The following is a 27,704-nucleotide window of genomic DNA, read 5'->3' as shown; positions in this document are numbered from 1 at the left end:
TAAGGGGAGAGAAGTGGGAGAGGGAGGGGTAGGGGGAGTGGTGGAAGAGGGACAGAGGGGAAGGGGGCGGGGAGAGAGGGAAGGGGGTGGGGTAGAGAGGGAAGGGGTGGGGGAGAGAGGGATGGAAGAGGGGTGAGGAGAGGGCGAGGGGGAGGAGAGAAGGGGGAGAGAAGTGGAAGAGTGGGGAGGGTGGGAGGGGTAGCGGGAGTGGTGGAAGAGGGACGGGGGAGTGGTGGAAGAGGGACAGAGGGGTAGGGGAAGGGGTGGGACAGGGAGGGGAAGAGAGAGGGGTGAGGGAGGGAGAGGGGTGGGGTAAGGTGAGAGAAGTGGAAGAGTGGGGAGGGAGGGGCAGAGGGACTGGTGGAAGAGGGACAGAGGGGTTGGGGAAGGGGGCGGGGGAGAGAGGGAAGGGGGTGGGGTAGAGCGGCAAGGGGGGTGGGGGAGAGAGTGATGGGTGGGAGGGAGAGGGGTGAGGAGAGGGAAACATAGAAACATAGAAATTAAGTGCAGGAGTAGGCTATTTGTCCCTTCGAGCCTGCACCACCATTCAATATGATCGTGGCTGATCATCCAACTCAGTATCCTGTACCTGCCTTCTCTCCATACCCCCTGATCCCTTTAGCCACAAGGGCCACATCTAACTCCCTCTTAAATACAGCCAATGAACAGGCCTCAACTACCTTCTGTGCCAGTGAATTCCAGAGATTCACCACTCTCTGTGTGAAAAATGTTTTTCTCATCTCGGTCCTAAAAGATTTACCCCTTATCCTTAAACTGTGACCCCTTGTTCTGGACTTCCCCAACATCTGGAACAATCTTCCTGCATCTAGCCTGTCCAACCCCTTAAGAATTTTGTACGTTTCTATAAGATACTCCCTCAATCTTCTAAATTCTAGCATGTACAAGCCGAGTCTATCCAGTCTTTCGTCATATGAAAGTCCTGACATCCCAGGAATCAGTCTGGTGAACCTTCTCTGTACTCCCTCTATGGCAACAATGTATTTGAACATTGGGCATTGTGACATCACACAATGGAACGTTCACCATTGGCTGGGGCTCCTGCATAGGCATATGTAAATGAATCCATTCCGATTGGACATATGTGAACATTGGGCATTGTGACATCACACGATGGAACGTTCAGCAGGGGCTGGGGCTGGTGCTGCTTCTATGGGTGAGAAGCCAGTTTAGTTTTGAAATATTGGGGGGGGGGGGGGGAAGGATTTGATTAAAAACGTGTACTTAAACACGACGAAATGTAATGAGGAGCGGATACTTAGAAAGAAAAGTGAAATCTCTACCGAAATGGAAAAGATGTCGGCGATTCTGCGTCTGGTTTCGGAGTTGCAGGGAATCAAAGGAAGAAATGCGGCCGGAAGCCGTACATGTAAATGGATCCATTCCGATTGGACGTCTGCGAGCGTCGGGCATTGCGATTGGACGTCTGCGAGCATCGGGCATTGTGACATCCCACGGCGGGAACGAATCGAAAGGCAGAAAGGGATCCGGACGCCAGCCGGACGGATGGGGCGAGAGTTTTATATATTAACTAGACCAAGTGCAGACCCGTTGGGTCTGTTTCCCCAACGGCTGTTTGCGGGGGGGGGGGGGGGGGGTGAGAAGAGGGGAGGGAGGGGAGAGGAGGAGGAGGAAACGGGATAGATTTGGGAGGGAAAGGAGAGCAGGGGTAGGGGGTGAGAGATGGGGAGAGAGATGTGGGGGAGGGGGGATGGGGAGGGAGGGAGGAGGGAGGGATGGGGAGAGGGGTGGGGGGAGAGAGGGGAAAGAGTGGGGAGGGAGAGTGGAGGGGAAGGGGGAGAGAAGTGGAAGAGTGGGGAGGGAGGAGGAGAGGGGTAGCGGGAGTGATGGAAGAGGGACAGAGGGATAGGGGAAAGGGGTGGGGGGAGAGAGGGAAGGGGTGGGGTAGAGAGGGAAGGGGGTGGGGGGAGAGAGGGATGGGAGAGGGGTGAGGAGAGGGGGAGGAGAGAGTGGGAGAGAAGTGGAAGTGGGGAGGGAGGGAGGGGTAGAGGGGTAGCGGGAGTGGTAGAAGAGGGACTGGGGAGTGGTGGAAGAGGGACAGAGGGGTAGGGGGAAGGGGTGGGGGAGAGGGGAAGGGAGCGGAAGAGAGAGGGGTGGGGGAGGGAGAGGCGTCGGGTAAGGGGATAGAAGTGGAAGAGTGGTGAGGGAGGGGTAGGGGGAGTGGTGAAAGAGGGACAGAGGGGTAGGGGTAAGGGGGTGGTGGTAGAGAGGGATGGGTGGGAGAGGGAGAGGGGTGAGGAGAGGGAAACATAGAAATTAAGTGCAGGAGTAGGCCATTCGGCCCTTCTAGCCTGCACCACCATTCAATATGATCATGGCTGATCATCCAACTCAGTATCCTGTACCTGCCCTCTCCTTACCCCCTGATCCCTTTAGCCACAAGGGCCACATCTAACTCCCTCTTAAATATAGCCAATGAACTGACCTCAAATACCTTCTGTGGCAGAGAATTCCAGAGATTCACCACTCTCTGTGTGAAAAATGTTTTTCTCATCTCTGTCCTAAAGGATTTCCCCCTTATCCTTAAACTGTGACCCCTTGTTCTGGTCTTCCCCAACATCCGGAACAATCTTCCTGCATCTAGCCTGTCCAACCCCTTAAGAATGTTATACGTTTCTATAAGATACCCCCTCAAACTTCTAAAATCTAGCGAGTACAAGGCGAGTCTATCCAGTCTTTCTTCATATGAAAATCCTGACATTCCAGGAATCAGCCTGGTGAACCTTCTCTGTACTCCCTCTATGGCAACAATGTATTTGAGCATTGGGCATTGTGACATCACACGATGGAACGTTCACCAGGGGCTGGGGCTCCTGCAAAGGCATATGTAAATGAATCCATTCCGATTGGGCATTGTGACATCACACAATGGAACGTTCACCATTGGCTCGGGCTCCTGCAAAGGCATATGTAAATGAATCCATTCCGATTGGACATCTGTGAGCATTGGGCATTGTGACATCACACGATGGAACGTTGACCAGGGGCTGGGGCTGGGGCTGGTGCTGATTCTATGGGTGAGAAGCCAGTTTATTTTTGAAATATTGGGGGGGGGGAGGGGGGAAGGATTTGATTAAAAACGTGTACTTAAACACGACGAAATGTAATGAGGAGCGGATACTTAGAAAGAAAAGTGAAATCTCTATCGAAATGGAAAAGATGTCGGCGATTCTGCGTCTGGTTTCGGAGTTGCAGTGCATCAAAGGAAGAAATGCAGCCGGAAGCCGTACATGTAAATGGATCCATTCCGATTGGACATCTGCGAGCATTGGGCATTGTGATTGGACATCTGCGAGCATTGGGCATTGTGACATCACACGATGGAAACGAATCAAAAGTCAGACAGGCAGCCGGACGGACGGCAGGCGACAGGCACAGACTTTTATATAATAGATAGAAGATAGATAGATAGATACACATTTACAAACTAGGACTTTATTCCTTTGAGCACAGGCAGTTGAAGGGGGATCTTTTTGAGGTATACCAAATCATGAGGGGAATAGATAAGGTGAATGCACACCTAGGATAAGGGAATCAAGAACCAGAGGACACAGCTTTAAGGTGAGAGGGGCAAGATTTAATAGGCACCTTTTTCATTCAGAGGGTGGTTGGTATATGGAATGAGGTGCCAGAGGAGATAGTTGAGGCAGATACTATAACAGCATTTAAAAGACATTTGACAGGTACATGAATAGGAAAGGTTTACAGATTATGGACCAAATACAGGCAAATGGCATTAGCTTTGATAATGCATCTTGATCAGCATAGACTAGTTGGGCCGAAGGGCTGGTTTCATGGTGTACGACTCTATCACTCAATTACTCTCAAATTCCATGAGTGATTTCCATTCGATAAATTTCTGAAGTGTTTATTAATTAAGTGAGGGCAAATTTCTGTTACCTGAAAGGGGGTTGTGGGAGGGAGGGGTGGTGCTGCCCAGTATTATGACTGATTAGTTTCCTTATTCCTTCTCCATCCCATCAAACAACCTCTCAGTACTATTTAAATCCAAGAATTGTCAATTTCAACCATGAATACTCTGCGCTGAAACTTCCACAGCTCTTAAGGAAAGATTATTCCAATGATTCATGTCCCGGTGGGTGAACAAATCTTTATTACTGTCCCTTTAAGGAATGTACTGTTGTTTTGTCCTGATTGTTTTGTCATCAACCCCCTCTAGTGGTTGGATGACAACATGAAAAAAAAGTGGCTTTGCACGTCCAGAAACATCCGTATCATATGCAGTGTGAAACGGCAGAATTACAAATGTCGTTTCCTCTCAAGACGTACATGCTCTGAAGATAGACACAAAATGCTGGAATAGCGTGTCAGGCAGCATCTCTGGAAAAAAGTAGATGATGTTTCGGGTTGGCACCATTCCCCTTCTGGAGAAAAAGAGTAGAGTCAGAGTGATATAGTGTGGAAAAAGGCTCTTTGGCTAACATGTCCCAGCTACACTAGTCACACCTGCCTGCGCTTGGTCCATATCCCTCCAAACCTGTCCTATCCATGTACCTGTCTAACTGTTTCTTAAACGGTGGGATATTCCCAGCCTCAACTACCTCCTCTAGCTGCTTGTTCCATACACCCACCACCCTTTGTGTGAAAGTCACCCCTCAGTAGGTGACATTTTATACGCAGCTCCTTCCTGTACATGCTCTGATATAAGATATGAAGACCAAAACTCCACCCAATACACCATGCATTTTCTCCACTAATCCCAGGTGTGTATGATAGTGCTCAGGAAAGATAAAACTTGGTCAAGTGATCCTCTTTTGCTTTATATTCTTATTCTTGGTAAAGTGTAGGTAATGGGACAGACAGCATCTCTGGGTAGAAGGAACAGGTGACGTTTTGGGGCGGGGGCGGGAGAGGTAGACACAGAGATAAGGAAGTGTAAGATGTGAAAATGAGACATCAAAAGAAAAGCAGTTCAAGGAAAATGTAGAAAAGATCATTGTTAGCTAGAAGGTGACAACAAAGCAGAGATAAAATGTAATCGTGGACAGTCAGACTGGGAAGGGGGAGGGATGGAAAGAGAGGGAAAGCAAGAGTTACTTGACGTTAGAGCAGTCAGACAGCCAGGGTGCAAGCTACCCAAGCGAAATACGAGGTGCTGTTCCTCCAATTTGTGCTGGACCTCACTAAGACAATGGAGAAGGGTCAGGACAGAAAGATTATTGTGGTAATGGTAAGGGGAGTTAAAGTGTTTAGCAACTGGGAGGTCAGGTTGGTTAAGGCGGACTGAGTGGAGGTGTTCAGCGAAACGATTGCCAAGCCTGCGCTTGGTCTCGCCGATGTAGAGGAGTCCACACCTGGAACTGCGGATAATACAGTAGATAAGGTTGGCGGAGGTGCAAGGGAGAGAAATGGAGAACAGGGGAGAGAAAAGACTTTGCCTTCCATCAGTGGGTTCACTGTGATGGATGTTTGTTTGAATTAAATTGTGTGTATGTCTGTAGGAAATTGTCTTTGTTTGTATGGCTGTGGAAACGGAATTTCGTTTGAGCCTCACTGAGGCTCAAATGACAATAAATGGTATTGTATTGTATTGTAAGTGAACCTCTGCCTCACCTGAAAAGACTGTCGGGGTCCTTGGAACGGAGTCAAGGGAGGAGATATAGGGACAGGTGTTGCATCTCCTGTGGCTTGGGTGGAAAGGGACGAGTTAACCAGGGAATTTAAAAGGAAACGCTCTCTGTGGAAATCAGATAGGGGTGGAGATGGGAAAATGTGGCTAGTGGTGGGAACAGGCTCTTAAGCCCATTGTGGCTGTGGCAACCATGTCAATCTAACTAGTATAATCTGCCTGCATATGCTCCATATCCCTCTGTTCCCTCACTGCTTGTTCATGTCTGTCCAAGTGCCTAATTGTTGCTATCATATTTGCTTCTACCATCTCCCTTGACAGAACATTCCAGGAACCTACCACTCTCGATGTGTACATAAATCCATGTATCTATATTCCATCTGGATTTACACTTCTTTTCCCCCTTCCCTTTCTCATATTCCTTACTCTAGTGCCACAGTTATTTTCTATCCTTATCTGATACATTTGCCTTTTAATCTCTGCCATTGTCCAACCATCTGCCTATCAAAACCCGCTCACCTTCTATATCAGGTCTGAAGAGGGTCTTGACTCGAAACGTCACCCATTCCTTCTCTCCAGAGATGCTGCCTGTCCCGCTGAGTTGCTCCAGCTTTTTAGTGTCTACCCACCTATAACTCGCCAGGATTTATCCTGCTCCCACCTCTCTTCCAGCTTTCCCCTCTCCACCGCAATCAGTCTGAAGAAAGGTCCCAGTTTAGAGGGATATTATCAAAACATGAGCAGGTGGGACTAGTGTAGATGGGGCTTGTTGGTCGGCATGGAAAGGTTGTGCCAAAAGGGCTGTTTCCATGCATTATGACTCCATGGTCTGAAATGTCACCTATGTTCTCCAGAAATGTTCTCCTACAAATGTTCTCCAGAAATGCTACCTGACTCGCTGAGGTATTCCAATATTTTTTTATCACAAGAATGTTTCTGGGATTCAAGGGCCTGAGCTATAGGGAGGGGTCAGGCAGGCTAAGACCTTATTCCTTGGAGAGTAGGAGACAAAGGGGTGATTTTATAGAGGTGAATAAAATCATCACGGACATATATAATGTGAATGCAGTCTTTTCCCCAAGGAACGGGAATAAAAATACTAGAGAGCATAGGTTTAGGGTGAGCGCCAAAATATTTAAAAGGGACTTGAAAGGGAAAATTCTGTCACCTATCATGTAAACAGTGCACACTGCAGCTCCTCTGCACAGATGGAATGATCAACCAACCTAACTTGCCCTGGTTTGAGCAGTTACTTAGAAAATGGAGGGTACTATCCACAGAGGACAACTGCAGCAGAAAAAACAGAGGGAATCTGGGTGGGGGGATCTATTTTCAGAATATGTGTCTGAAGATGTACTGGAGGCAGATACTCTCATGGCATCTAGAAAAGTAGTTCGATTGCCGAGAATAGAAAGCCACAGACCCAAAGTAAGCTAACAGGACGAAGATAGATGGATACAATGGGTAGCATGGACATGGAAGGACTTTTATCTATGCTGTACGATTCTGAAAGTGCTCAGCGCAAGGGCTTTCCCCTTTAAACCAACTGATTAAAGCCCATTTTGACAGTTTTGCCCTTTAATTTTGAGATACAGCATGAAAACAGTCTCCTGATTTTAGTGTATGATAAACCGTTCTCCATCTGGGGCAGAAACTGGCTGTGCCTAGGTTTTGTCAACCACAAAGTTTTTAATCTTGTTGGGAGTGTTGGGAGTTTTTGACCCCAGAAAGAAAAGCTATTCTTACACTTACTGCTACTGCTTAGCATCAGTGATAGGTTTCCAAGACATCACCTCTTTGGTTAACATTGTAAGCAGCCATAAAAAGGGGGATAGACTAGATTTAAAAAAAACTATGATAAAAATAATAATGACATTTTATTTTTATTGTGCATATTACATGCAAGAAATTCAAAATACAGTCACATGGCAAAAAATAACAATTTATTTTCCATTGTAGCATCAAAAGTAGATCAACATATTTAAGGCACGATTCATTGTTTATACGGATAAATTTGTTCCAAAATTATGGTAAAAAACAGGTAAAAGCAATATTGTCTCATGCACAATTTTCAGCAATAAAAGGAAATGATGGATTTTTTCCAATGTTCATTAGTTAAAAGGTGCCCCTTCTTATTCTGTGTTGATCAGACCATGGATATTAGTAGAGTCCAACTAAACCACCTTCAGCAACTACTGTCAGCGATTACTGTATGGAAGATGTCAGAAACATACAAATGCCCTCCTTCAGGAGTGATGTGGCAAAGTTTGTTTTTTGGAGATAAATGTATAGGCGATGCAACGCTACTTATTGTTGTATGTCAATTAGCAACCAAATGTAGTTACAGAAAAAGTCTGGGATCCATTTAGTCATCACTATTCTTGGTTTTCTGCATTGCGAAGAATACAGAATCTTCCTTCTTGTCCATAAATTTGGCATTTTAGAACTGCTAGTGCTGTATCATATAAGTGCCCCTTTACTATATAGGATGGAATATAAATGCAATTAAATCCATCTGGTTCTCTTCACTGGCTGGAGGGATCAATAAGTGCAAAGGGGTATTTATGCCTACAAAGGCATCTCCATTGACTGGCATTCAGAAACAATGTGATATTATAAGTGCTTTCTCAGAACTGATATGGCAACACAAACATACATGAAACTATCAGGTTTTTGAAAAGAAAGATATGTGTGCATAATTATCGAGATTTCCATGACCAATTTGCCATTATCCAGTTTTACATTTCATATTTGAAAAGTGCTGTTAAAAAGTTTCCACCTTATTACTAAATAAAGTGTCAGAATTATAACAATAAAATCCTGAGCATCCCAAAAAGAAAATTCCACCAAATCAATTAAAAAATATTTAAATTTAGGCGTGACATTCCTAAGATTAATTTGCATTCAAGAGTTTATAGTAATTTGGGGAGTATCCAAATTATAGAGATTCCAGAAACTGCTGTACCTCCGTTATCGAGTGAATGTTTCATATCAGCTGATATCTATGGAAGTGCCACGCACCAAAGAGATCCCGGAGATCAAAACAGTAGGGCACCAGAATTTGTTTATTAAATTGTCGTCCAGCAGTGAATTCTTGGTGATTTCATCTACCGTGTCTACTTTGACTTTGCTAGTGACCCAGGCTTTGGGATGCACTGGGTGCTAGAGGTTTAAGGATTTTGCCATGAACTGTTCTATAATTACAGTTTCCTACAAATATCATCAAATAATAAGCAGCATTGCGACTTCCTTGGAGTTTTTCTTTCTGTTCATATTTTTTTTATGCCAGAGCCTACCTTAATACAAACCAGGAATGGAGCTCTGGAACAAATCCTCATCACCCATCCTTACCTAGGGCATTATGCTTAAGGGCCTGCCCCACTGTACGAGGTAATTCAAGAGCTCTCCCGAGTTTAAAAAAAAACAAACTCGCGGTAAGCTCGTGAAGAATCGTGAAGATTTTTCAACATGTTGAAAAATGTCCACGTGAGCCCCAAGTACCTACGAGCGGCTATTACTGTAATTCTCCGAGTTCGAATCAGGGGAAACCCGGGAGAACTCTTGAATTAGCTTGTACAGTGGGACAGGCCCGTTAATGATTGAATGAAAAGAAGAGTCCCTAATCATTTTTTATAGGCACCCTAACTTTCCAGTGGACTGAGGGGGAAAAATAGCAGAGCAGTCTCGATGGGCCTAATACTGCTCCTATGTCTTTTCGTCTTATTTTGCGGAAAGCAATTTATTAAACTGCTTTATTAATAATACTCAAAGAGCAAACTATTCAAACCAAAATATAATCACAGGTGAACAGAGGACTCGTCTCAAACCTGATTTCTGCTCGCTGACATGATGTACTTAGGAATTAAATGCGTTTATGAGCTTCCTGCACCTATTTTCAGAAGTGAAAATGATATCACATCAAATTAGTTAAAGAGAAATCTTTGGTGGCAGAAATTTGGTTTGATAATTTTAGTAAACTTAGAAATGCAAGAGTATTTGCAATGCTAAAATAATGCTATGGGGACAAGAAGGAAGATATGTAATCTAGTTTCATATGAGCAGTTTGCGCAACATTCATTGTGGTTTGAAAAAAAAACCTTGCAGATTTAGTTATCACAGACTTAGCTTCCCTAAGTAGATGATTATGCATCTGAGGTCCAAGACAGTAAACCATTATGCAATTACTTCAGCCAATTCCTGGCAGAAATACTGACTCAATGTCTGGCTACAGGCAAGGAACAAGAAAAATGGGAAGCTTGGGAAATACAAACATAATCAACTTTAAAATTAGGAAAAGACCATCATATCTAAAGTATCTACGTTTCTATATTTCAGTTAACCTCAAGTATATTTCCCAATCATTCCTTTTTCCAAACATTAAATCATAATTATTTCTTAAATCCATCACAGGTTTTACATCAATATTTTCCTGTACCCGATGGCCCAAGTTCTAGCCAAAAAAAGCCGTGTTCTACCCTTACTCGTGACTTCCTTATTTTTAAAATTGAATTTTGGTTATTTGTGAAGAATTTCTCTTAGCCATCTAAAAATTTGGCTTTGGTTGTCCAACATCTTGTGGTCTGGAAGTCCATACACAACAGCAGGAGAAGATATATTTTGTAAGACCAGGGTGTCAAGGAAATGTTTGTAGTTATTAAAAATAAACTAAAATAGCAATAATAATAAGCAGGGTTAGCAGTGCTTTGGTATTCCAGAATAGTGATGTGCTTTCTACAGAATTTCCAGATTTTTTGCATGTATGAGTAAAATGTCAATTTATTTTAGTGACTGCTCATTTTTAGTTAGTGCCAATCTTTTACCCAAAATGGGAATGCCAAGTATTTGGTCAGGTAACATTGTTGAATGGAAATTGAGTTGAACTTAGTATAGTATCAGAAGCAAGAGCAGCTGCTCCAAAATAAAGGCAGCCACAAACATCGATAAAGAGGTTTTCATCTTGTAGCTGAACATTCTTGGTGTTATCTTACTTCACATTCTCGATCACAAGGGCGATCCCTTGGCCACCTCCAATGCAAGCTGAACCCACTGCATATTTACCTCCCCGTCGTCTGAAAGAACAAAAATGAAATAGATAAAAATGAAATGGAAGCACTCCCCAACACTTCCTTGGCAACATTGACGACTGTGTTGGAGTTGCATCCTGCACCCATGATGATGACAACAGAGGATGCAATCTCACCGGCTCGTCCCTCTGCACTGGGCAACTTGGACAATAAAACATACGTTAGGCTGAAGATAGACACAAAATGCTGGAGTAACTCAGCGGGACAGGGACAGGCAGCATCTCTGGAGAAAATTAATGGGTGACGTTTCGGGTCGAGACACTTCAGGGGAGAGGGAGGTGCACAGATAAGGAAATGTATAGATAAGGAAATGTAAGGTATGAAAACAGGACAAAGGGAATGGAGATCAAGAAAAATGTAGAATAGATCATTGTTATTTTGGGAGAAGCTAACAACAAAGCAGAGATAAAATGTAATCGGAGACAGTAAGACTGGTTGGAGAACTGGGAAGGGGGAGGGATGGACAGAGAGGGAAAGCAAGGGTTACTTGAAGTTAGAGAAGTCAATGTTCATACTGCTGGGGTGTAAGCTGCCCAAGTGAAATATGAGGTGTGTTCGTCCAATTTGCACTGGGCCTCATTCTGACAATGGAGGAGGCCCAGGATCGAAAGGTTAGTGTGGGAAAGGGAGGGGGGGGTTTAAAGTGTTTAGCAACTGGGAGATCAGGTAGGTTGAGGAGGACTGAGCGGAGGTGCTCAGTGAAATGATCGCCGAGCCTGCGCTTGGTCTCGTCGATATGCAGGAGTTCACACCTGGAACAGCGGATACAGTAGATGAGGTTGGAGGAGGTGCAAGTGAACCTGAAAAGACAGTCTGGGTCCTTGGACGTAGTTGAAGGGTGAAGTATAGGGACAGGTGTTGCATCTCCCGCAGTTGCAGGGGAAAGTACCTGGGGAGGGGGTTGTTTGTGTGGGAAGGGACGAGTTGACCAGGGAGTTGCGGAGGGAACGGTCTCTGCAGAAAGCGGAAAGGGGTGGAGATGGGAAGATGTGGCTAGTGGTGGGATCCTGTTGGAGGATTATATGCTGTATGCGACTAACATACGTTAGGCTGTTGTTCAGAGAATACAGCTCGGCGTTTTAACACCATCATCCCTTACAAACTGGTTACAAAGCTCACAGAACTGGGTCACTGCGCATCCCTCTGCAATTGGATCCTTGACTTCCTCATCTTGACCTCAATCTGTACGAATTGACAGCAACATTTCCTCCTCAATAACTGTCAAAGCTGTGTGCTCAGCCCATCAAGGCTGTGTGCTCAGCCCATCAAGGCTGTGTGCTCAGCCCCTCAAGGCTGTGTGCTCAGCCCCTCAAGGCTGTGTGCTCAGCCCCTCAAGGCTGTGTGCTCAGCCCCTCAAGGCTGTGTGCTAAGCCCCTTGCTCTACTCACTCTATACTTGTGACTGTGTAGCAAGACACAGCTCAAACTCCATCTTCAATTTTGCCGACGACACCACAGTTGTTGGACGACTTATAAATGATGAGTCAGAGTACAGGAGGGAGATGGATCGACTAACTAAATGGTGCCAGATCGACAACCTTGCTCTCAATGTCAGTAAGACCAAGGAACTGATTGTGCATTTTGGAAGAAGAAGAACAAGGATCCACAAACTTGTCTTCATCGATGGGACAGTGGGGGAGAGTCAAAAGCTTCAAATTCCTGGGCATGCATATCTCTGAAGATTTGTAATGGATCCAGCATATTGATGCAATCCTATATAAAGCCCATCAACACCTCTACTTCCTTAGATTGTGGAGATTCGATATGTCCATGAATTGAATGAATGAATGAATGAAAACTTTATTGTCATTCAGAGAATTCTCTCTTGAACTTCGCTAAATGTTTTCACAGGCAGTTCTATGTCATTAAATTTTGAATTATTTAAACAAAATGATAAACCAGTTATTATTTCTCTAAGGACAGAGCTTGCCTGGCAGTAATTATAGCCCAGTGCATCACCAAAAACTTACAAATCCAACAGACTTTCATAATATTTCACAACTGGTTTTTAATCTACCTTTTATGAACATATGAATTCATCTGATCTCGCTAGACTGGGGGTGGAGGGGGATAGACTGAAGACGTGGTTTTGGTTAGCACAGATGCAATGAGCCAAATGATCTCCTCCTCGGCTGTAAATCAGGAAACACATTTCCAGACAAAAAAAAGCAAAAAAAATCTGAAATATCTTTAAAATTGAGATCAAAATCTGTAATGTTTTAAACAAATGAAAATATTTGTGGCTCTCTTGATATTCTTGGCTGAATTTTATTTAATCTGCATCAGTCCCTTTTTTAAAGAATCCATATTCCAAACTTCCTCTCTTCCTTTAAGATCCCCCTATAAAATCCCAAATTTTAACGAAAATCTTTGTCACTACCTTTAACTATCTGTTGTTTTTGGCTTTATACTATCCTTAAATACTTTAGGATGCCTCGAGATCTCTTTCCTGTATTAAAATTCCTGTAACTACACGAGCGATTATGTCCCAATCAATTACGTACAAAAATAGCTGCGCACAATATTAGGGCATTGGACAGGAATCAATACAGGTAATGTGATTAATTTCACAAACAAAACATTTGCAAGAGCACCATTTACTCTTCTAAAAATATTCATATGATATAAAAATATAGGGAACATAATAGAGTCAATATGAAGAATGATACCTTACCTTTTCTGGCAGAATTCATCAGAATAGCAAATATGGAACAACATTTCAAAAAATACATCAATTATCAGTCCTTTAGAATCCAGACAAAACCTGTATCTAAGGGACTGGTGTCAGGGATCCCTCTCAATTTAAACATGTTTTTAATTTTAAAATAGTCCTTGAGCTTTAAATATTTTTGGTAGCATTGGGAGTTCTGTTCCCAACATCCATAAATTGGGATAGACCATTCAAGATCCCATTCTCAGTGGTTTATCCTGTGATCAGCATGTCAGCTAAAGGAATCCTCATTCACCAAAGCTATTTGTCCCCATTAAATCTATTACCACCGCATGTTGTTATACACACACAACTTGAACATTTTGGAGCAGAAAGGAAGGAAGCTGGAAGGGTAAGAATACTGATAATAATGCTTATTCTAATTTACGAACATCTGCTGTTATTGAACTGCATTCATTTTCTGAGCTGGTGATAGAGGCACATCTTATGATGTGCACACATTCTTGATCTTAAGTTTAGTTTTGTCATGTGTACTGAGGTACAGTAAAATGTTTTTGTTGCATGCTAACCAGTCAGCGGAAAGACACTACACGTTTACAATTGACAGTGTACAGGTACATGAATACACGTTCTGAATTATAAATGATTATTTCTTGAACTTTATATTTTTTTAGGGCAAATGAAAATGCACCCCTCTGTTACAAGTATCAGAGTTTGATGCAGTCTCTCATTGTAATAGCTTGCTTTGAATGTAGGAATATAGTTTGTAGAGAACTTGTAGTGGAACAAGTGAAAGTTCAATGCATTCAAGCTGTACTATTTTGCCACCTGATCTTTGAATATAGAAATACAAACAATAACTTCAAATAATTTTGTCAGACAAACATTCAAACAGATAAATGTATTTCTCATACCTGAGCTCATGAACTAGATGTGCTGTTATTCTGCTTCCTGATGCCCCCAATGGGTGTCCTAATGCTATGGCACCTCCATTTACGTTGGTAATTTCAGGATCCAATTTTAAAGCTTTCTGCACAGACAAATACTGAGGAGCAAATGCTTCATTTACCTTTTAGAGAAACATAATACATAAAAATCAAGAACAGCATAAACTTTATTTTGAAATAAAATGATTTGAACAAAATAAAATATTTACCCTGACTGTTCATTTATTAAAGCAGTCATAGAGTGATACAGTGTGGAAACAGGCCCTTTGGCCCAACTTGCCAACACTTGGGGCAACAATGTCCCAGCTACACTAAGTCCCACTGGTCCATATCCCCCCAAACCTGTCCTATCCATGTACAGTGCCCTCCATAATGTCTGGGACAAAGACCCATCATTTATTTATTTGCCTCTGACCTCCACAATTTGAGATTTGTAATAGAAAAAAATCACATGTGGTTAAAGTGTACATTGTCAGATTTGAATAAAGGCCATTTTTACACGTTTTGGTTTCACAATGTAGAAATTACAGCAGTGTTTATACATAGTACCCCCATTTCAGGGCACCAAAATGTTTGGGACATGGCTTCCCGGGTGTTTGTAATTGCATTTATCTTCATTTATGATATAACTGCTGATGGTAGTAGCATAATGAATTCTGAAGTGTATAGACACGATCTGCTCATGTTCAAACAAATGCCTCAAAACTCATTGGCTGGCAGTTCATTCCACAGCAAGACAATGATCCCAAACATACTGCCAAAGCAACAAAGGAGTTTTTCAAAGCTAAAAAATGGTCAATTATTGAGTGGCCAAGTCACTCACCCGATCTGAACCCAATTGAGCATGCCTTTTATATGCTGAAGAGAAAACTGAAGGGGACTAGCCCCCAAAACAAGCATAAGCTAAATATGGCTGCAATACAGGCCTGGCACAGCATCACCAGAGAAGACACCCAGCAACTGGTGATGTCCATGAATCGCAGTCATTGCATGCAAAGGATATGCAACAAAATATTAAACATGACATTGCCGTGCCCCAAACATTATGATGCTCTGAAATGGGGGGACTATGTATAAACACTGCTGTAATTTCTATATGGCAAAACCAAAATGTATAAAAATACCCTTTATTAAAATCTGACAATGTGCACTTTAACCACATGTGATTTTTTTCTATTACATATCTCAAATTGTGGAGTACAGAGGCAAATAAATAAATGATGGGTCTTTGTCCCAAACATTATGGAGGGCACTGTACCTATCTAACTGTTTCTGAAACGATGGGATAGTCTCAGCCTCAACTATCTCCTCTGGCAGCTTGTTCCATACACCCACCACCCTTTGAGTAAAAAAGTTACCCGTCAGATTCTTATTAAATCTTTTCCCCTTCGCCTTGAACCTATGTCCTCTGGTCCTCGATTCCCCTATTCTGGGCAAGAAACTCTGTGCTTCTACCTGATCTATTCATCTCATGATTTTGTATACATCTATAGGTTCTCCCCTCATCCTCCTATGCTCCATGGAATAGTGACCCAGCCTACTCAACCTCTTCCAATAGTTCACACCCTCCTGGCAACATCCTGGTAAATCTTTTCTGAACCCTTTCAAGCTTGTCAATATCTTTCCTATAACATGGTACCTAGAACTGAACACAATATTCTAAATGCGGTCTCACCAACGTCTTATGCAACTGCAACATGACCTCCTAACTTCTATACTCAATACTCCAACTGATGAAGGCCAAAGTGCCAAATGCCTTTTAGACCACCTTATCTACCGGCGAATCGACCATCAAGGAACCATGCACTTGTACTCCTAGATCCCTCTGCTCTACAACACCACCCAGAGGCCTATCATTTACTGTGTAGATCCTGCCCTTGTTCGACGCCCCAAAATGAAACATCACACTTCTCTGTATTAAATTCCATCAACCATTCCTCCACCCACCTGGCCAATCGATCCTGATCCTTCTGCAATCTTTCACAACCATCTTCACTATCTGCAAAACCACTCACTTTTGTTTCATCAGCAAACTTGCTAATCTAGCCCTGTATGTTCTCATCCAAATCATTGATGTACATGACAAATAGTAACGAGCCCAGCACCGAACCCTGAGGCACACCACTAGTCACAGGCCTCCAGTCCGAGAAGCAACCTTCAACCATCACCTCTGCTTCCTTCCAAAGAGCCAATTTGCTATCCATTCAGTTATCTCTCCTTGGATCCCATGCAATCTAATCTTCCAGAGCAGCCTACCATGCGGAACCTTGTCAAGTGCCTTACTGAAATCCATGCACACATCTACAGCTCTGCCCTCATCGACCTTTTTGTTCACGTCTTAAAAAAATCAGATTTGTGAGACACAACCTCCCACGTACAAAACCATGCTGACTATCCCTAATCATCCCTTGCCCATCCAAATGTCTGTATAACCTATCCATCAGAATACTCTCCAGTATCTTACCAACTACAGATGTCAAGCTCACCGGCCTATAGTTCCCAGCATTTTCCCTGCAGCCCTTCTTGAAAAGAGGCACAACATTTGCCACCCTCCAGTTTTTCGGCACCTCTCCTGTATTTAAGGACGACACGTAAATTTCCACCAGTGCTACCGCAATTTCCTCTCTAGTTTCCCACAATGTCCTCGGATATATCTGATCAGGCCCTGGAGGTAGACAGTGAATTGCTGCGCTAGAATGCCAATTTAGCTGAAACTTCTAAAATGGACAGAATTAACTAATGACAGCATAACTATAATTTGCTTCAATCCTCTCAGTTTAGACATTTAGTAAACAAATGTGTTACAAATCCAGTATCTTTGCTTGAAAAGTAGGCTTTGTGAATTGGACTAGGACCCATTATTGAAAAAAAATGATACCAATTGCTGCAGTAACTCAGGGGGGGGGGGGGGGGGGGTCAGGCAGCATCAGGAGGACATGGATAGGATGTTTACACTAGTGGGAGAGTCTAGGACTAGAGGTAATAACCTCAGAATAAAAGGACGTTCTTTTAGGAAGGTATTGAAGATCATTTTTTTTAGTCAGATGGTGGTGAATCTGTGGAATTCTTTACCACAGAAGGCTGTAGAGGTCAAGTCAGTGAATATTTTTAAGGCAGAGATAGTTAGATTTTTGATTAGTACAGGTGTGAGAGGTTATGGGGAGAAGACAGGAGAATGTGGTTAGAGGGAGAGATAGATCAGCCATGATTGAATGGCGGAGAAGACTTGATGGACTGAATGGCCTAATTCTACTCCTATCACTTATGACCTTGGGGGATGGGGATCATGACAGAAGCCTCCTCGTGGCGATCCCCCGAAATGATGACACGACACGACGCCTCGGGCGACTAATTCTGTCAACATGTTGGACGACAACAGCGAGCTATACGTCATCTGAGACACGAGCGAACGAACCTTGCTGGATGTTTCATGTCAGGACCCTTCTTCAGACAGCAGGGCCCTGATACGAAACATCGCCTCTCCATGTTCTCTGGCGATGCTGCCTGACCCCACTGAGTTACTCCAGCACTGTGTGTCATTTTTGTAACCCAGCATCTGCAGTTTCTTTTGTCTACACTCCACCCATTATTGAACACTCTATTGAAATTTGCTGTTGTGACTTACAAGGTAGGTAAAAGCAAACCCAGGGCAAAGTTACCATAAACAAAACAGCAAGGAGTCAGGAATAAGATCAGGAAAATTGCAACATTGATATTACTAGACCATTCAGCCTCTCCAATACACTCCCAACATTCAGTTTGGGCACATGCTTTGTACAGACCTCTACTAGATCCATGTCCTTTAAGGATAATCCTGCTTTCTCCAGGACCCCACCAATTGCTGGCACAGGACCTGTCAGCGACAGGAATAAAAGAGCTATTTAAAAAGCTACTCAATGCAATTTAAAAGGTGAGCATTTAAGATCTTACACTAAATTGTCCTCTATTCCATTATACAGAAGGAAACATGCTCTTCAGCTTAACCTGCTGCAGAGTATCACAGAAGTATTTTCAGATGAAAGAATTATGCACCTTCACTAAAAATGATTGACCTAGAATACTTAAAATAACAAAATATTATTTGAACAAAGATATACTGCCCAATGTTTGTGTTCTTAGTATTTGTTACTTCATCATAATTTGAAAAAATAAATTTTAGGCAGGATCAGTTTTAGGCAATTGCTTATTATTGACAAACCTAAGTAATGAAGATTGGTGCTCCACTAATCAATATTGATATGCTACTAAACTGTACATGAAACCATAATCAATCATTCTCAAACTCTGTCCACCTTTGCCCATTATATCAACTACTGACACCATCAGCTTTTATTGCTGGGCATTTCAGAGACCAGTTTAAAAATCGACGACGTTTCTTTGAGACTGGCATTACAGATTGCCCAAAATGGGACATTAGTAAATAACATGGGGATTTATAGCAGCACAATAGTTTCATGGGCATCATTAATGAGGCATCACTTTATAGCAGATTTATGAATGATCCAGTGACAGCAGTTCAAAGCTCACCAGAACAAATGGTGAATTTAAATTCAATAAATGAAATAAATCCATTCTGTTATTATAATCAAGAACTTGTCAAGACAGCATACACTCCTATTTAATGGAACAAATAATGCTAGTATTCAGTTATTAAGTGTAATACTTAATTATCTGTGCAATATCCCATCACAAATTGTGTTCGCTGTCCATTTACCAACCTGGGATAGCACTTCTTCAAAATTAGTTACCATAGTTACAATGCAATACGACTCACCAATTCCCATAATGCTTGGATCACATCCACATACATGATGAGCCACTATTCTGGCCAATGGCGTTAACTTGTGTTTTTGGACTGCTTCTTCACTGGCCAATATCACTGCAGCAGCACCATCGCACACTCCCTGATGGGAATGCATTAAAACAAACTTAAATGCAGATTTTGGTCAAATCATGTTACATATACTCAATTATATGGGTAAAATCTCTCTCACTGTTTATACCATGCTGTCACTGTTTTATTTGACTCGTACATCCAAATGAAGTACAATATTAGCAATATGCAATGATTCAACAAATGCCTCATAAAAAGAAATGACCGTCCCATGGAAAGATCTTATTTTGATCCCTGTAATGCTAGCTGCAGGAGTCCAACCAACTCGAGCAATCCAACCAACCTCAGCTCTCCTGATTCAGGGGAGGATAAATATAACACTTGTAAGAGTAAAATACATTCTCAAGCTCACAGCACTGGGTCACGAGTCAAAAGCATTTTATTGTCATATGTCCCAGATAGAACAATGATATTCTTACTTGCAGCAGCTCAACAGTACAATATACATTAATGATTTAGATGAAGGAATTAAAAGTAACATTAGCAAATTTGCAGATGGCACAAAGCTGGGTAGCAGTGCAAACTCGGAAGAGGATGCTATGAGGATGCAGGGTGACTTGGACAGGTTGGGTGAGTGGGCAGATGCATGGCAGATGCAGTATAATGCGGATAAATGTGAGGTTATCCACTTTGGTGGCGAGATCAGGAAGGCAGATTATTATCTGAATGGTGTCAGGTTAGGAAAAAGAGAAGTACAACGAGACTTGGGTGTCCTTGTACACCAGTCACTGAAAGTAAGCATGCAGGTACAGCAGGCAGTGAAGAAAGCTAATGGCATGTTGGCCTTCATAACGAGAGGAGTTGAGTATAGGAGCAAAGAGGTCCTTCTACAGTAGTATAGGACCCTGGTGAGACCACACCTGGAATATTGTGTGCAGTTTTGGTCTCCTAATTTGAGGAAAGACATTCTTGCTAATGAGGGAGTGCAGTGTAGGTTCACGAGGTTAATTCCCGGGATGGCGGGACTGTCATATGATGAAAGAATGGAGCGACTGGGCTTGTGTTTACTGGAAGTTAGAAGGATGAGAGGGTAGCTTATACAAACATATAAAATTATTAAGGGATTGGACACGCTGGATGCAGGAAACACGTTCCTGATGTTGGAGTCCAGAACCAGGGACCACAGTTTAAGAATAAGGGGTAGGCCATTTAGAACTGAGACGAGGAAAAACCTTTTTACACAGAGTTGTGAATTTGTGGAATTCTCAGAAGGCAATGGAGGCCGATTCACTGGATGCATTCAAAAGAGACTTGGATAGAGCTCTTGGGCTAGCGGAATTAAGGGATATGGGGAGAAGGAAGGAACGGGGTACCGACTGAGGATGATCAGCTATGATCGCATTGAATGGCAGTTCTGGCTCGAAGGGCTGAATGGCCTACACCTGTACCTATTGTCTATGTAACAGAATATGTAAACATATTACAGATGGTCTGAGGTTGAAAAGCTAGTGAACTTTTACAATGAGAATAAGCAGAGACTGGGAAGTAATAGTGGACGTAAGGGAATTGGATAGGCATATGGATGAGAAGGGAATGGAGGGTTATGGTATGAGTGCAGGCAGGTGGGACTAAGGGTAAAAAGTTGTTCGGCACGGACTTGTAGGGCCGAGATGGCCTGTTTCCGTGCTGTAATTGTTATATGGTTATATGGAAGAAACTCACCTCAGGATCAAATAATAGTTGTACAGCATGGAAACAGGCCTCTCGGCCCAACATGCCCATGCTGACCAAGATTGCTCACATGTCTAGATTGCTCACACACAAAGAAAAGGCAATTCACCTATTTACCACGATGTAGCAATAATGTCCCAAAGAACTCCACCTGGTTTAACAAAACCTGACAGTCACCCAAGGTCATATTTTAACACAAACATAGAACTTGCCACACAGAAACAGGCTCATGGCTCACATCAGCATGAGTGGAATCCTGCCAGGGAAAGGAATGCAACAGATGGAAGTAGACCACTTGCTAATGGCTAAATATATGGAAGGGAACTCTTTTTCAGATGCCAAAACTAGGAACAATTTGCATTACCCAAGGCAAGTGGCCAGGGAGATGGGTGGATTTACTTGACAAGGGAACAGAGATTGACAAATGCAAGGAATCATAATGAGCATGCGTGGATGGGGAAAAATCATCTAAACTGGAGAAACAAAGCTATCTGATAGCACATTTCGTCAACCAGTTAATTCAGAAGGAAAGCGTTTTGGAACATACCGAAGCATTTGCTGCCGTGACGGTGCCTTTTGCCTTGAACACGGTCGGTAGCTTAGCCATCTGTTCTGCAGTGGTCTGTGGTCTAGGGTGTTCATCCTGTGCTAAAGTTTCCTTTCCTTTCTTGGTTTTCAGATCAATGGGAGCCATCTCTTCATTGAAGTAACCGGCATCATGAGCTGAATCACATCAACAGCAACACATGTATATTTTATCACAATAAATGCATACATGCATCTTCCATCTTATTTCTCAATCTTTAATGTTACAGTTTCTGTCCCAATTTCCTCTAATAAACACGAATGGATGACAAAACATTTTTCAAAAGCAGATTTAAATGTCACTGAAAATATTATACATTAAATCATTCGTTAGAGTGAACCTGAGGGTTTCAGATGTTTATTGATATTTTTCTTTGAAATGAGAGATATTCATCAATTCTTTAACAATGTTAGAGATTGTTGCTGTTTTTTCCATAGATACATCAACTTCTCCCTAAAGATATTTTCAGTAATTTATACAAAAATACATTACTAGTTGGACTTTTTCACAAATTGCTAAGTACCACATGAATCGTTAAATTGTTTTCTCATTCAGGTTTTAATTTTTTTAAACTGTGTTTCCAATTAAGCTTAAATATTAAAAGAAAAATACAAATATGTGTTGATGACTGGTTTAACAATCTCCTTGTGCTCTTCAGCTATTTGTAGTGCAATATTTGTAACTAATTCTGAGGGATAAAATATACACGCATTTTGAAAGGTGTTGATTATTGATAGTCAGCATGGCTTTGTGAGTGGAGATCGTGTCCCACAAATTTGATTGAGTTTATTGCAGAAGTAACCACGAAGGTCGATGAGGTCTGTGGCTTTCTATTTCTCGGTAATTGAACTACTTTTCTAGATTTTAGGGGCAGTAGATGTGGTTTATACGGACCTCAACAAGACTTTTGATAACGTTCTGCATGGTAGACCACTCTGGAAGGTTAGATTACATGGGATCCGGGGAGAGCTAGATAATTGAATACATAATTGGTGTGATAATAGGTAGCAGTGGGTGAGGGTGGAAGACTGTTTTTTTATACTGGAAGCCCCTGACCGAGTGGTGTGCCTCAAAGGGTAAATGATGAGCTCTTCGTTGTCTGTCATTTACAGTGCCCTCCATAATGTCTGGGACAAAGACCCATCATTTATTTATTTGCCTCTGTTCTCCACAATTTGAGATTTGTAATAGAAATAAATCACACGTGGTTAAAGTGCACATTGTCAGATTTTAATAAAGGCCATTTTTGGTTTCCCCATGTAGAAATTACAGCAGTGTTTATACATAGTCCACCCATTTCAGGGCACCATAATGTTTGGAACACAGCCATGTCATGTAAGTGAAAGTAGTCAAGTTTAGTATTTAGCTGCATTTGCTTTGCATGCAATGACTGCGATTCATGGACATCACCAGTTGCTGGGTGTCTTCTCTGGTGATGCTCTGCCAGGCCTGTATTGCAGCCATCTATAACTTATGCTTGTTTTGGGGGCTAATCCCCTTCAGTTTTCTCTTCAGCATATAAAAGGCATGCTCAATTGGGTTCAGATCGGGTGATTAACTTGGCCACTCAAGAATTTACCATTTTCTAGCAGTGAAAAACTCCTTTGTTGCTTTAACAGTATGTTTGGGATCATTGCCTTGCTGTAGAATGAACCGCCGGCCAATGAGATTTGAGGCATTTGTTTGAACTTGAGCAGATAGGATGTGTCTATACACTTCAAAATTCATTATGCTACTACCATCAGCAGTTGTATCATCAATGAAGATAAGTGAGCCAGTACCTTCAGCAGCCATACATGCCCAGGCCATAACACCCCCACCACCGTGTTTCACAGACGAGGTGGTATGCTTTGGATCTTGGGCAGTTCCTTCTCTCCTCCATACTTTGCTCTTGCCATCACTCCGATATGTTAATCTTCGTCTCATCTGTCCACATGACCTTTTTCCAGAACTGTGGCTGCTCTTTTAAGTACTTCTTGGCAAACTGTAAACTGGCCAGCCTATTTTTGCAGCTAACCAGTGGTTTGCATCTTGCAGTGTAGCCTCTGTATTTCTGTTCATGAAGCCGTCTGCAGACATGGTCATTGACAAATCCACACCAGACTCTTGAAGAGTGTTTCTGATCTGTCGGACAGGTGTTTGGGGATTTTTCTTTATTATAGAGAGAATTCTTCTTTTAGCTGTGGATGTCTTCCTTGGCCTGCCTGTCCCTTTGCGATTAGTAAACTCACCAGTGCTCTCTTTCTTCTTAATTATATTTCAAACAGTTGATTTTGATATGCCTAAGGTTTGGCTGATGTATCTAAGAGTTTTATTCGTGTTTCTCAGTCTCATAATGGCTCTGTTGACTTTCATTGGCACAACTTTGGTCCTCATGTTGATAAACAGCTATAAAAGTTTTCAAATGTGATGGAAAGACTGGAGGAAAGACTAGGTGCTGAGAGTTCTCTTATGCCTGCATTAAGGAGGCAATTAAACACACCTGAGCAATTACAAACACCTGTGAAGCCATGTGTCCCAAACATTATGGTGCCCTGAAATAGGGGGGACTATGTCTAAACACATCTGTAATTTCTCTATGGTGAAACCAAAATGTATAAAAATACCCTTTAATAAAATCTGACAATGTGCACTTTAATCACATGTGATTTTTTCTATTACAAATCTCAAATTGTGGAGTACAGAGGCAAATAAATAAATGATGGGTCTGATAAAGCCGAATTTTCGTTAAAAATATAAGAAGATATTAAATTGGCTTCTGGGCTAGCTTACAGCTTATATTTAGTCTCAAATTAGGCTAGCCTCAGGTTGCGGTGTGTGAGATAATAAATACTATAACATTGTCTCCCAAGTGACAAGCAGAGAAGGAGCTAGAGTGATCTCTTTGATGTAAGATGTCGTAAACCAAGTGTCCTATGTTTATGAGGGAGGAGGTGACGAGAGAGGAGAAGCTAGATTGATCTCTTTGATGTAAGATGCCTGGCACCAAGTGTCCTATGTTTATGAGGGAGGAGGTGACAAGAGAGGAACCAGAGAAGTAGAAAAATAAAATGTTGTAAACCAAATAGCCAATGTTTTTAATATATCTTGTACCATGTGACAAAATGCCTTTGATGTGATGCATTCTGTAGAAACCTTTTCCTGTACCTCTGACCATGACTAATGTCTGTGGAATGTGCTAAGGTGACAAAAAAAACACTATATAATGCAATGTAATTCTGTTGTTCTGAGAAGTGGACTGAGGACAGTGAAGTGTCTACATTGGTCACTTGACTGGAGTTCTCCCTCCCTTCTATCGGCCGATAATCAGTAAAGTTTTGAACTGGTCTACCAAACAGTTTGTGTGTTGTCTGTTTATTAAGAAGCGAACCTGTTTAGTTGTTATAAAAGTAACCTTTTCAGGTCTTTGTCCCAAACATTATGGAGAGCACTGCATATCAATAATTTGGATGAGAATGTACAAGGCATGGACAGTAGGTTTTGACACTAGAATAGGTGGTGTCAGAGACAGTGAACAAGTTTATTAACAATTACAGTAGGATATTTATAGTTTTGGCAAGTCAAATCAGGATAGGACTTTCACAGTGAATGGTAGGACTTGTGGAAGTGTTGCAGAACAGACACTTACAAGTACAAGTATCTTGTTCCTAGAAAGTGTCATCACAGTTAGATAGGGTGGTGAAGAATACTTTTGGCATGTTGGTCTTTATTAGTAAGGGTATAGAAGTTGGAAAGTTATGTTGGAGTTCCATAACAGCTGGTGAGGCCACACTTGCAGTATTGTGTTCGGTTTTAGCCATCCTGCTGTAGGGAAGATGCCATTAAGCTAGAAAGAGTGCAGTGAAGATTTACGACGATGTTGCCAGGACTCAAGGGACTTTGTTATAAGGAAAGGTTGGGCTGGTTAATACTTTATTCTGTGGAGTGTAGGAGACTGAGGGATGGCCTAATAGAGATGTATAAACAGTTTGTAGTTTAGTTTATTGTCACGTGTACCGAGATACAGTGAAAAGCTTTTGTTGAAAGCTACCTGGTCAGTGGAAAGCCAATACATGATTACAATCAAGCCATTTAGTGTATAGATACATGATAAAGGAATAACATTTAGTGCAAGGTAAAGCCGGCAAATTCCAATCAAAGATAGTCCGAGGGTCACCGACAAGATAGATAGTAGTTCAGGACTGTTCTTTGGTTGTGGTAGGATGGTTCAGTTGTCAGATAACAGCTTGAAGAAACTGTCCTTAAATCTGGACAAGTGCGTTTTCACACTTCTATACCTTTTGCCTGATGGGAGAGGGGAGAAGAGGGAGTGGCCAGTGGAGCTTAAATAAGGCAAACACACACGGCCTTTTTTTCAGGGAAGGGCTATCAAAAACTAGCACAAATAGGTTTAGGTTGAGGGGGGAAAGATTTAATAGGAATCAGAGGAATAATAGGAATCCTTTTCACCCAGTTGCAGGTAGGTACATGGAATGAGCTGCCAGATGAACTGATTGAGGCAGGGAGTGTTTGATGAGAGATATTGAGAAACTAGTCAGCAAAAAGGAACATACATCACTTTAGTCAGTCAGGATCAAGCGAATCACTGAAGGAGCATAAGAATTGTAGAGGCACATGCAAAAGAGAAATCAAGACGACAAGAAAAGAGCAAGAGATGGATTTGGCAGGCAAGGTAATGAAAAATCCCAATAGATAGGGGCATAGAAAAGTGAATGTCGACAGTCTTTTTCCCGTTTACAGTGAGAGGGAACGGAATTAAAAAGGGACCCGAGGGGCCTTCTTCACACAGCAGCTGCTGCTTATATGGAACAAGCTGTCAAGGGAAGGTAGTTGAGGCAGGGTATTTGGACAGATACATGGATAGGAAAGGTTTAGAAGGATATGGGTCAATTGAATCCTGCTAAGATGGGCATTATGGTCAGCATTGAGGGGTTGGACTGCTGGGCCTGTTTTGTCCGCTATGTAACTCAAGGTTAGGTGTGTTATTGAGATTCTACTCACGACATTCCAATTACAAAATCTGCAGAAAGATATGTTTAATGGTATTTGCAGTGAATATCTTTTCGGTTACAGATATTTAATTTTTGACACTTATTTAAAAATCTCCATCTAATTATTAAAATGTTTAAAAGACATTTGGACAGGTACATGGCTTCGGTAGATTTGGGCCAAATGCGGGCAGGTAGGGCTAGTGTAGTTGGGGCATCCTGGCCGACTTGGACAGGTTGGGCCGAAAAGTCTGTTTCTATGCTGTATGTATGACTCTAATCTAACACCTCTTCCTTCTATACTCTCCAAAGTATGTTCTAATGTACAGATCCAGTATGTCAAATGCTTACCAGCTTTCCATCTCTGCTGTGACTTCATTGCATATGCATCACATTCTTCCCTGCTTATTTCATACTGTTCAGCAAGATTTTCTGCTGTGATACCCATTGGAGTTTGAATGTGGAGATCGGTCAGTCCTGCCCACAAGGTGTCCTCCATCTGCAACAAAATTCCTTCATGAAGTAGTTTCATTTCCCTTGATGAATAAGTAAACACAATTTTATGTCCCTAAATATCTAGAGAGGGTTAGATTTAGCTCTAAATTTAGGGCTAAAGGAATCAAGGGATATGGGGAAAAAGCAGGAACAGGGTACTGATTTTAGATGATCAGCCATGATCCTATTGAATGGCAGTGCTGGTTCGAAGGGCCGAATGACCTACCCCAGCACCTATTTTTCTATGTTTTTCTAGTAGACATTATTAATCACCAAAATAAAGGATGAAACACTGCATATCTATCTCAACAATGCCTTAGGCCTTAGATAGACACTGCCTGCGGGACAGGCAGTATCTCTGGAGAGAAGGAATGGGTGACATTTCAGGTCGAGAACCTTCTTCTGAAGCAGAAACGTCACCCATTCCTTCTTTCCAGAGATGCTGTCTGTCCCACTGAGTTGCTCCAGCTTTTTGAGTATATCTTTGGTTTAAACCAGCATCTGCAGTTCCTTCCTACACACAATGCTTCAGACCTTGCTGTACAATGTTGTCATTTTCAGTCAACATCATTAACAACAGTTTCTTCAGTTGAGCAACCTCAAATAAACATTTCCAATGTAATAGCATTACTTCATTTTCCAAAATCTACAAGGCTCATGCCAGGATATGATGAAACACCTTGACTGGTGTATTTTTACATTTATTGCATCATATTTGATGCAAGACTCTGACAGCAAAG

General features: G+C 42.2%; 1 protein-coding gene across 1 annotated transcript in view; it reads right to left on the bottom strand.

Annotated features, from left to right (window-relative positions):
• Positions 1-7,493: 7,493 nt before the first annotated feature.
• The window catches only part of acaa2 (acetyl-CoA acyltransferase 2), a 43,025-nt gene continuing 22,814 nt past the window's right edge, over positions 7,494-27,704 (bottom strand). Inside the window, exons 5-10 of the mRNA XM_033033548.1 lie at positions 26,821-26,968; positions 21,443-21,618; positions 19,105-19,234; positions 18,113-18,183; positions 14,298-14,452; positions 7,494-10,698 (exon numbers count right to left, since the gene is read on the bottom strand). Coding sequence (XP_032889439.1) covers positions 10,614-10,698; positions 14,298-14,452; positions 18,113-18,183; positions 19,105-19,234; positions 21,443-21,618; positions 26,821-26,968 — 765 coding nt within the window. The 3' untranslated portion in view covers positions 7,494-10,613. The remainder of the gene's footprint in view (positions 10,699-14,297; positions 14,453-18,112; positions 18,184-19,104; positions 19,235-21,442; positions 21,619-26,820; positions 26,969-27,704) is intronic.

This window comes from Amblyraja radiata, chromosome 1 (assembly GCF_010909765.2).
Source record: "Amblyraja radiata isolate CabotCenter1 chromosome 1, sAmbRad1.1.pri, whole genome shotgun sequence".
NCBI lineage: Eukaryota > Metazoa > Chordata > Chondrichthyes > Rajiformes > Rajidae > Amblyraja > Amblyraja radiata.
This window is presented reverse-complemented; position numbering and strand designations above follow the sequence as displayed.